This window comes from Gossypium arboreum, chromosome 2, assembly GCF_025698485.1.
Source record: "Gossypium arboreum isolate Shixiya-1 chromosome 2, ASM2569848v2, whole genome shotgun sequence".
Classification (NCBI taxonomy): domain Eukaryota; kingdom Viridiplantae; phylum Streptophyta; class Magnoliopsida; order Malvales; family Malvaceae; genus Gossypium; species Gossypium arboreum.
The window spans coordinates 28,317,221-28,329,685 of NC_069071.1; the positions used below are offsets into that span (position 1 = coordinate 28,317,221).

Genomic DNA, 12,465 nt, shown 5'->3' on the forward strand with positions numbered 1-12,465 from the left:
TGAAAAGTACTTACAGAGATACGCAGAAACAGAAAACAAACTTGGAACCAACATCCCGAATAAACGTAACAGTCAAAGCACACCAACTCACACACAGAACACTCAACAGATAAACCCGTCAATTGGTCGATACAAAAATACTTATCATCACAATCCAAAATGTCACTACGCTAACACCTCAATGCATGCAAAATCAGTCATAAATGTTATGACGAACAGACAGATTACAGTCAAATAGCTCACATCCATATGCATATGAATATAATTAAGTATTAAAAAAACCCACCCATCCGGCCAAAACACCTCTCCGTCCCCCTATTACACCCCAAAAGAGTTGTTTAAGCTCATCCAACCTAACACACCACATAGGACCTCGAATGACCCATCCAACCTTACACACCATGTATGTGGACTAAGCCACTCAGATAATAATACGTAACAAGGCTGGTGTATATGTAGTACAGTGCATTGCGGTAAACCACTATACAGACATATTGCAGTTTAAACTGCCAGATCACATAATAGTACGCAACAAAACTGACGTACATACGGTATAGTGCGATAAACCGCTGTACCGATAATTTTGCAGTTAAACTGCCAGATCAGATCAGAATTAGTCTTCCTTCTCTTCAAAACCAACCCAAAAATTTACTTTATGCAAGTGCATGTATGCTTACAACCTCACAGAAATAATGAACACATCGATAGACAATCAAACAAAAACAAACATGCATACACCCAGCTAACCGGGTTCAAAATCAGATATCTCGCACAACAGTCACAAATAACACATAAGCTGAAACCCAGATTAGAGTGTTAACAACCCTCACTAAATCTTAGCCAATGGCCAGAACACACAGACACATTTTCAGATAAAAATCATACACAGAACTAAAATTGGTGACTTAGGGCCACATGGCCATGTGCTTTGGCCATGTGGAAATGTCTCAGCCGTGTAGGGTCAACACGTCCATATGAGGGGGAGACATGCCCTGTGGGAGGAGGCACATACCTGTGTGAGCTAGTGACATGGCCGTGTGACTCTCAGTCCAATTGTGCTTACCATGTAAGAGTCTCAAACGATTGTGTGCCCACCAGACACAGTCGTATGTCTAACACACGCTTGTGTGAGATCTCTAAATCCCCAAATTAGCCACACGGTCGTGTGGCACTAAAACACCCAAACCCTAATTCCCAAATGCACACGCCTATATGCCCAAGGGACACGATTGTGTGAATGTCGACTAATTTCCCCAAATTAGCCACACGGCTACATGGCCAGGCAGTATGGCAGCTAATCTTGCCCAAAAATCCTAATTCCTAATTCCACACGGCCGTATGAAAATGCACACGCCCGTATGGCCACCCGTGTGGTCATGAAACCACACCGAAACAGGCCGAAATCGTCGTTTTAACCATCAAATCAGTCCTTAACCTTTGCTATAACAAAACTATAACGAAATACGCAGTATTCTCCATAGTTCCTCAACAACTAAATACCCAAAATCAATAGTTTAGAGCACATACAAGAATTGTCAAATCAACAATTCACAAATAAATTAGATAAGGTTCGAATCCCGCACCTGATTCATAATCAAAATGCCTCGAGCTCAATCAACACACGTCGATAACCTCAATACGAATCTGAAGCTTTTTTCGACCAAGAAATATGTAAACGAACCGATGCAACAAAAACAATCCAAGAAGAAAATGAAAGAAAATTGATTGTGCGAAAAAGAATTAAGAAAAGAAGAAGAAGAAGAAGAGCAAAAGAAAAAAAAACGTGTGACGGAGGAAAAAGAGAACGTGAAAAATGAAAAAGAAAATTTTACTTCCTTTTCCCAAAATAATAAAAATACAATTAAAAATAAATAAGTAAATATTTTTAATTTAAAAAAATTGAAGTTGCATAAAAAAAATTTCTCAAAACACACACAAGGACTCGAACCCAATTTTTTGATCTAGCCACTAACCCTACTTATAAATCTCAAAACTCCTAACCCTAAAATTAGGGGTGTTACAAAAATAAACTTAAATTAAAATTTTATGAATTAGTCATTGAGTCAAAAAGAGAGAAAAAAGTTAGTATGAAAGTTTTTATGGAAAGATAGAAAAAAAAAACAATATACATCATAGACAAAAACCATTTTGATACTGGGACTTAGAACAACAATAGAAAGATAAGAAAATAGGTTTTATTTTTGTCAAGTCTATTTTTCGGACCTATATTTTTATTCAAACCCTTCTATTTTTTGAGTAAGGTCTCAAGCATGAACGAATAATCCGATCCATGATCAACTCCAATCTTGTACATGGACTCATCTTTAGTTAGGTTGATTTGTTTTTACTTTTGAAATAATAAATGTACATGTTTCTGGTAGACAAAAAAAAATCTTTAAAAAGCCCTCTAACATGTTTTTCTAGTTACAAATCAAAATAAAAATCATAAAAATATTGAATATTCAGGCATGGATTAAAAATTTTTAGTAAATAAAATAACTAATAATTTACCCAAATCAAATGTTTGAGAAAATACAAATAACTTATAAAACTTATGTAAAATCCTTGAGCCAATTTTATGATAAACAAATTTCACGGACTTAAATTATTAATAATAAAGTTAAATGGATTAAATTAAAGTTTTATAATGTATATGAAAATAGATGTTATGTTTGGTGATTTAATTTGTAAATTATTTGTTTTTTAAATATTAAATATGGTATCAAGGGTAGATTTTTATGGAGCTTAAGGGGCCTTGACTCTTCAAAATTTTGAGAAACTTTAATTTATTTAATTTTTTTTTTTGAACTTTTTAGATGACTTTAAGGCCTCTCAAAACTTAATCTCAAAAAATGCCATTGTATGACATATTGATTTGAATCCATATAAATGTAGAATTTTTTTTATTTCTCATGTTTCATTTTTTTTAAAGGAAACATGACCCAAAGGTCAACCTTATCATTTTTTCTATAATATTTGCCATAAATCTCAATAACCCTATCCCTTTTTCACCGCCTGTTGTTGTGGTCCCAAAGATCTTTGACTTTTCTTTCATCATTAGTAAAAGTGGACTGACAAACTGACTCACCTTTGATGCCTTCAACCCCCCAATGATCCCGCCTAATATCAATCGTGACACCGTCGCCCACTTGCTATATAAAGCCGTCCTTTAACACTTCAATCGCCTTAGCAATACTCGCCCAGGTGAAAGACAGTTTATCACATTGTTTGTATCTGAACACGTCACCATCCGAGAAATATTTGGCACTTTAACACTTTAAAACATAAAGCATCCTTTTGAGTCATAAGTCTCCAAGCTTGTTTACCTAATAATGCCAAGTTAAACAGATGTAAATCTTGAAAGCCCATACCTCCCATTCCCTTTGGGTAACAAAGCCTATTCCAAGCCATCATAGCCCAGCCACGAGTCTTGTCATTATTAGTCCATCACATCCAATCCATTTGTGAATAAAGGTCCTCAATAATGCCTTTTGGGGCCAGAAAGACTGAGAAAGCATAAGTCGAAATAGCCTGAATAATGGCTTTCATGAAAACCTCTTTCCTTCCGTAAGATAGCTAGCGTTTTGACCAATGTTTATTCTGCAACTGCATTGATTAATAATGTTAGTAAAAGCTAATGATTTTTTTCTACTAACAGGTAACGGTAACCTTAGGTAGCTTATCAACAATACGCAAGCCAATCATAAAACTAAGTAGTTGCCTTTGGGCCAACGGGGTTTTCAGGCTAAACATAATCATAGATTTGTCCTTATTTACCTCTTGGCCCGAATCATAATTAAAATTTGCAATAATATTAACAATTCCTCCACATCCCTTTTTCTATTACGAATAAAAAAAGAGTGCGTTGTTGACAAAAAAAGATGATTAATACGAGACCCATTTATGCTAGCCTGAATTCCCTTAAGCATATTATTTTTTTTAGCACGAATTAACAGCTTTGAAAACGCTTCCATGCAAAATAAATATAGGTAAGCAGAAAGAGGATCCCCTAATTGTCTCGGATAGGGTATAATTGCATTTGACAACATAATGGACCGATCGAATGCATCTCATTATTTTAGTCACCCAATCATTTGCGTAGCCCATTTTTTTCATACCTCTTCAATAAAAGTCCACTCCACCCGATCGTATGCTTTGCTCATATTAAGCTTAATTACGAAACCTTTATTAGGCCCATTCTTTGCACTTTGGAGATAATGGACTAGCTCATGGGCAATTAAAATGTTGTCGTGGATCATCCTCCTCGGAACAAAGGTGCTCTGATTTTGGCGAATGCATAACGGGAGTGTCTCCTTCAGACGATTTGCGAGCAATTTGGCGACGATTTTGTACACTACCCTACAAAAACTGATCTGCCTAAAATTAGTCATATCCACATGCTCTTTAGTTTTAGGAATTAAAACAATAATAGTGTCATTTAAACAATCCACATTTTTCACACCCCTAAGAATATCATGACACAACTTAATAATATCCTCCCCCACCACTTCCCAGTTTTCTCTAAAAAAATTCCCTGACAAACCGTCAATTCGCAGGGCTTTCCTAGGATCCATTTCACTGAAAGCTTCCTTAATTTCGTTATCCGTAAAATTCTTCACCAGTCTGTCATTAACCTCCCTTGAAATACATCTCTCTACATAGTCAAGGTTTAGCACAGTATTAGAATTTAAATTTGACTAGAATAAATTTTGAAAATACTCCCTGATCGCCTTACATATATCCGCTGTGTTCTCTCTCCAGTATCCATTCATATCTTTAGGTCTAGCAATGTTGTTTTTTTTTTCTTTCTATTCGTGGCTCTAATGTGAAAAAACCGAGTATTCTTGTCCCCCTCTAACCAATTGATCCTAGACCGTTGAGCCCAATACTTCTCCTTTTTATCCAACAGATTACCAAGCTTTAATCTCATAGCTTTAAGCTTTTTTCCCACGTAAATGCTACCCTGGCTATCAATGATTTTGTTTATATTCGCCTGCAGGGTACCAAACACATTTTAATATTATTATTATTGAAAATAATTTTAATTTTTATTTATCAAACATGTTTTTAATTTTCAAAAATAGAAAATAAAAATATTTTTAAAATACGAAATTAAAAATAGAAAAATTCAGAAACGAAACGGAATAAGAACTTTTGGAAAATCACCAAACAATAAATAAATAAAAAGAAATTTGTAGATTTCTGGAAAAATCATTCTCTTAATATCAATAAATGTACCCTAAAAATTCAATCGTAATAATACACTTTTGAAATTTGAAATTTGAAAATATTTTAGAAATGTTGTTGTGAGAGATGACAGACAAACTGTAGCTCCAACGCGGGGGACATCAATTATGTTTGAAAAATGTTTAATAATTGCCTCTCCAACTTTTAAAATAAATTATTTAATTTTGAATTTATATTTTCCTATTGAAATTTTTTAAAACGAATGGAAAAATTAATTCTGTTAATGTGCCATACATATAGATTGTTATGTAGATAATAAGTTGATATTTAATTATTTTTAAAATTTAAAATATTTTTATAATCTGTATTTAATTTAATTTTTTAAATTAACTAAAATTTTAAAAAAATTAACGTTTTCATTCATGGTTATAATTTAAAATATATATATATATATATATATATATATATATATATAAATTCAAGATTTAAAAAGATAAAATAATTAAAATAATTTTTTAAAAATTGAAGGAATAAATCATTATTAGGTAAAATCTGCAAATGATGGAGTGGCTTCTAAACTCCTTTTTATTTCACAACCTTCCTTCCTACATCTAATCACTGTCCACCTTTACTTTTCACATAAGAAAACTGCCTTTACTTTTTAAAATTCATTGTTGTAATATTTTGTTTCTCTTTTTAGGATACAAAAGTGTTTCATTAATAATCAATTTCAAAATTTTTTAAAAAAATCTAGATTAAATAAAATATTTTATTTCTAAAATAAAATAAAAGAATATAAAGTACATTATAATTTAATTGTTTTAAAAATATATATTAAATGACAATACCAAACATAATAACAATCAAAATCAAATAACACTTATGATAATAAAAAATAAAAATAAAAGTGAAAATAATCTAATACATATATGTTGAAGTGGCTTAGATTTAGATCCCCATTCAAATTTTGAAATTAAAAATCAAACTCATATCGTTGTCAAATTTATTTACTGAATTAAACAAATTTATATTTTTAAAAACATATATTATAAAATTGTTTATACAGACATTAGCCGTTAGTGTCTCTCTCTTGTTTGCTGCCTTTATTGTACCTAAAATTCACCCAAATACAACAAAAAGGAAACACAACCTAAAGTTTATTGGGTTCAAAATAGGGAGTTTTATTTATTTTAGATATTTAATTTATTCAACTCTAAATTTAATTAGGATATGTCGCTGAATCTTAGATTACGAGAATGTAAGATTTCGAAAGTAATGTGACATTATTTTGTTTGGTTTATTTGACAAAAATATATGATTCAAAGATTAGCTATAACTATATTTTATTTAATGATCCTTGTTAGTTCATTTAATATTTTTAATCTAACTCATAAAATTATGGAAAATTTTTACGTCCATTATTTTTATTATAATTTATATCTCAATAAGTAAATATATGATATTGAAATAAATTTATAAATAATAATTAATGAAAAGTGATTCAATACTAATTATAATTATAATTATAACCATAGTTAGTATATTAATAAATAAATTTTTATAATTTATTTTTATAATATTCTATTTATAATAATAAATAATTAAATAATAGAATAATAAATTTTATTTTTATATTTATACTATATATATATGAGCTTTAACTAGGTTGTCGAAACTAATTCATTAAATTTAAATTTTGTAATTTTATAAATCATTATTTTTCTAAATTACCATATATCCTCCCTTGTTTTCAACACAATTGAGAAAATTCCTTTTCTAATTTAGTTGATTTATAAATAATGTATCAATTTGAAGTTATCTAAAAGAATTCTATGTATAAGAAAATATAAGAAAATGAATTAAGCCATATTTTTAGAATTCAAATTCAAAATACTTTTTGAAATATGGTACAATTATGACAGAATTGAAACGCTTTAATTTCCATTGATTTACTATTACAAATTTTTTTTTTTTGTTTTTAATTAACCTTAAACTTTATTTAATAACAAAAGCCTAAAATTGATTAAAATAAAAGTAAATTAGTAAAATATTTAAGATTACGCCCGTAACTTAAGATAATCTAATAAATGAGCTGTAATAAGATTACACCTTATATTACAACATCCTAACACAATTTCGTAATGTGAGATTACGGGATGGCTGAAATGTTAACAACCCAAACACCGTAATCTCAATCCGAAATATAACAATACGGACCATAATATTATATTCCGCAAACTAAATATCCTTAGAATTGTAATATACTTAGGGAATATTAAAATGCTCCATATAAAATAAAATCAGGAGAAAAAGGAAAGAGAATTCTTGCAGAATCAATGGCAGAGATCTTTCATAACCTTAACAGTAAGAACTAAGAAGTTCCATTTATTTTTCTTCTTTTGGGACCTTTATAAGCAAAAAAGAGTAGTTGGCATAAAAATCAACATTTTTTTCTATCTTTCAGCTGTGGCAAAAAACAATAAAAGTATTCCCTTTGTTTGTGTCAATTTTCACAAAATAAATAAATTAAATACTTTTTAAGTCCCTATATTTTTTTACATTTAAAATTTATTCTTTTATTTTTATTTTCAAGAATTTATTTCTTTTACTTTTCAAATTTAAAATTCAAGTCTAATTGTGAATATTATTAAAATTTTTCTATTAAATTCTTTGTTTTAAAAGAAATCATTCATTTCATGAATGGACCATACAATCTAAGGAAAAAAAACAATATATGGTTGCAGTTGACAATGAAGGACGAGCTTTATCAATACAACAAAGGCTTCAACCTCAACAAGAAATGAACATTACAACACGTTGACAATCGTGTTTTTTTTTTCTGTTAAACCCTTTGGTGTGATGTTTTGGAATAAAAAAAATCACTAAGTAGCCATATAACAAAAGAACAACAATACTTAAAAATAAAAATAAAAAGAATGACATTATAATAAACTTGAATTTAACAAAAGAATTTTAATAATTTTAATAATTAGAGTTGCATTTATTAATCCAAAAACAAAAAGATTAAATTCAAAATGTATAAAAAGTACAAAACTTAAAACATATTCTAACAACAAAAAAATTGAGAAAATTAAAAGATGAATCATAATATTTTATTTGATTTTGTTATGGTAATATTTGAATGAATTTGATTTTTTTGACATTCTAAAATCACATTTAATCAATTTTTATTGGTACTAGTACGTATCAATACCAGTCTATTTCAATGTATTGTTTTGTATTTATCATTATTTTCAAAAATATTTTATATATGTATATAAAAGATATTTACAAATATCAAATAATAAGATTAAATAAATCTCAAATATAAAACAATTATAAAAATAAAGTTTTTGGTCGTAGTGGTAAGGAAAATATTTTAAAAATATTAGTGGCATAAATTCAAATCTCACCATATGTAAATTTTAAGATACCAAAAAAATCTCATCAATTATATAAAATATTCTTTAATAAGCTTTACAAATGCAATCCTTCATTAAACAAACTCAAAATAAACAAGAAAATAACTATTTCATAAATTAAACAATAAGATCATCTCATACTATGCATATAACAATTCATAATTCAACAAATTTAAAATAAATAAATTTAAAATTATTTTTGGTACAAATAAATAATAAAATTTTAATTTAAAATATATTTCAAAATTAAGTATTTTAGTACCGGCCAATACACCATATTCCAATCGGTACAGGTGAAATCAACTAGCATGATCGATACCAACCGAAATTTGCACCGAAACTGAATTTAAAGTTTGTTGTTCTGATTTACTATCAGAACAGAATGTTTCGATCGATACGGGAACGATATTGACTATGATGATTGAAACTCTTTTTTTTTGTTTTATGGTTAAATCACATTTTAGGGTTTGAACTTAGCAACTCTTCTCACATTGATGCTTGAACTTTTTTTTTGTCTAAGTTAGACCCTGAACTAGGCAAATGTTTCCATATTGGAACATGAATTTTTTTTATTCAAGTTAATCCTTAAAAACCCTAAAATTAGGTCCCACTGTGAGAACAATTATCAAGTTCAGGGTCTAACTTGGACAAAAAAAATTCAGGCCCTAATAAGGGGGAAAGTTGCCAAGTTCAAGCCCTAATGTGAAAGAATTGCCAAATTCGGGATTTAACTTGGACAAAAAAATGTTTAGACCCCAATGTGAAAAAGTTATCTAGTTCAACCCCAAATTATAATTTAACCCTTTTTATTTTTAATATTTAATTATTTTAAGTTTTTATAATATAAAAATAAATTAGTTAAAAGTTTTGAAATGCTATACTATATATTAAAAAAATCAACAAAACAATAAAATCTATAGAACTCAGATTGGATTTAAGAAAAACTTAATAGTCAACCCATTAGTCGTATTTCTGGTAGAATTTTACTCTCTTCTTATAATTCATAAAAGAAATGATGTAGGAATCAAATATAATTATAGTATAAAATAGTGTATCGCAGCTTTGAATTTTATAAAAAAAAAAATACGCAATGCTCCAGAAAGTTGGAGAGAGAAGGTGGTTTTTATATATTGAGACTTTTGAAATTGAGAAGGTGAGAGTGAGTTTCCTCTTCCTAATCTTTATTTTATTATAATCATATTTGTCTGAATGACTTTGTTTTTCATACTGGGTTTTATTTGAAACACATATAGTTATTGCAATAATATAAAGACACTGAACTGATATCTTCTTCTTTTTTTAATTTTGTCTTTATAACGGTAGAACTTCACGAGGTTGTGTCAGATTTTCTTTTCAAAACCAAATCCAAACCTTTATCCCTATTTATTTTAAAGCTTATGCTTTTTTGTTACTGTTCCAAAGCTTTTCACACTTTCCTTCTTTACTTTTCCTTAGTATTTGAAAGCAATGGGGAAGACTACAAGGTGGCTCAAGTCAGTTTTAGGCATGAAAAAGGAAAAAGAAAAAACCCCCATTCAGCATTCTGTTTTATACGACAAGAATGACAAGAAAACGTGGAGTTTTGCCAAGTCCGGGAAAGATGTCGACGCAAATTCTCAAACCCCATCGGCCGTCACTGATGCCGCTTGGCTTAGGTCCTACTTTGTCGAAACCGAGAAAGTGCAGAACAAACATGCCGTTGCTGTGGCTGCTGCTACAGCAGCTGCAGCCGATGCAGCTATGGCAGCAGCACAAGCTGCCGTCGCAGTCGTCAGGCTGACCAGCAATGCTAGAGCTTCTTTCTTGGCTGGAGGGAAGGAGAAGTGGGCAGCTGTTAAAATTCAAGCCGACTTTAGAGGTTACTTGGTAAGCGTTCTTTTTTTTTTTTTTTGGGGGGTTTGAACTAGGTATATTTGTTGAACTAGAATTTGAATCTTTCTTGCTTACCACATTAAAGAATTGATGACATTTTGACTAATGGGTCCATTTGTTAAACCTAATTTGCTTATATTTTTCAGTCACGGAAAGCTCTTAGAGCATTGAAAGGACTGGTGAGGTTGCAAGCTCTTGTTAGAGGTTATCTTGTGAGGAAGAGGGCTGCCGCAACTCTCCACAGTATGCAAGCTCTTATCCGAGCCCAATCCGCAGTCCGATCTCAACGGATGCGCCGCTCCTTCAATAAGGAGAATCGCTACCATCCCGAAAACCAGCCTCGGAAATCGATTGTAAGTAGCATTGTCATAACACTTGAAGTTTTTCTAATGTGTCATTTAGGTGATGTTATTCATTTCATTTTCAGGAAAGATTTGATGAATGGAGGAGTGAAATCAATGCGTATGATGACAACCCGAAAATAGTTGAAATCGACACGTTGAAGACAAGATCAAGGTCTCATCGGTTCAACACCGCGTTATCCGAATGCGGGGATGACTTGCCTTATCAAACAATCTCATCACCCCTTCCACGTCTGGTTCCGCCCAGAACATCGTTACCCCATTACCAAAATCTGAATGATTTCGAATGGTGCTTCAGCGGCGGTGACGAATGTAGGTTTGCTACCGCTCACAATACTCCTCGTTTTGGCAATGCAGGTCGGTCCAATGCTCCTACGACACCGACTCAGAGTGTGTGCGGGGACGGATATTTTAAGCCATATTCCAACTTCCCCAACTATATGACCAACACACAATCGTTTAAGGCGAAATTACGATCTTACAGTGCCCCAAAGCAAAGACCAGAATCAGGAGGTGCAAAGAAGAGGCTTTCGCACAATGAAATCATGGCTGCTAGAAACAGCATAAGTGGAGTTAGAATGAACAAATCATATTACCAAATTCATCATCAATTTTGAATAGGAAACAAAAAAAGATATGTTTTTTATTCCTGCTTTGTTATTACAACTTATTGTTTCTGTATATTCTTTGAAATTATATAAAAAAGTTCAAAATTTTAAAAAATCTTAAAAACTATAGGAATTACCAAAAATTCAATTAAGTGGAAAATGGAGAAAATACAAAAAAAAAATTGATAATTAAAATATAAATTAGTGTCAAGTTTGTTTGATGGTACTATATTTGGCATTCAGAAGGGTGCAGAGACAAGTGGGGTCATATGAGATGAGACAAATTTTAAAGCTCTTCTCAAAGAAAAGACAAAGTGCCTGCCTGGATAGTTAATATCAGCTATTTATTTAATTTAAATTTTGTAAATAAAAAATATTATGCTGGAAGAATTTTGTCATTTTATCTCAATATTGCTAGAGATGGGAAAAAGTACAAAATAAAACCCCAGTTTTGAACCAACACAACCCATTAAGCTTCAACTTTTTCTTATTTTGAAATGAGTTAGTTTTATAAAATTGTGGGGTTGAGTTTAGTGTAAAGTCGCCCGCCCCAATCTTTTTTATATTTATTATTTCCATTTAACCTCTAAATAAATTTAAGGGTAAATAATCTAGTTTGTCACCCAATTTCTTTTAGATTTCTTTTTAATATTTTGATCATTTAAAATGATTTTTTATAATTTTATTACTTAACTTTTAGAATATTTTCGTTTTAATCACTCAAACGTTAACTCTTTAATGACAATTAGTTGTATACTTTCATTTTGGTTATCCAACTTCTAAGTCATTTTCATTTTGGCCACTCAAAAATCTTTTTTTCTTTTTAAGTATTGATTGAGATAAAAAATCAAAGATTAAAGTGAAAAGTAGTAGAAACTAAAATATTACACAAAAATGGTCAAATTGTACTTTTTATCCCATTGTCAAAAATTCTAAACTTATTTTTAATATAGAAAATTTAAATTCCAAAACATAAAATAAATTAAATAAATTGTTGAAATTTTTATCCCTTAA

At 30.3% G+C, this 12,465-nt stretch overlaps 1 protein-coding gene across 1 annotated transcript; it reads left to right on the plus strand.

Annotated features, from left to right (window-relative positions):
• Positions 1-9,764: 9,764 nt before the first annotated feature.
• Positions 9,765-11,661, plus strand: LOC108466411 (protein IQ-domain 26-like). Its single transcript, XM_053020901.1, has 3 exons — positions 9,765-10,475; positions 10,628-10,834; positions 10,909-11,661. The coding sequence occupies exons 1-3, from the start codon at positions 10,077-10,079 to the stop codon at positions 11,458-11,460; spliced, it is 1,158 nt and encodes a 385-aa protein (XP_052876861.1). The 5' UTR covers positions 9,765-10,076; the 3' UTR covers positions 11,461-11,661.
• Positions 11,662-12,465: the final 804 nt, after the last annotated feature.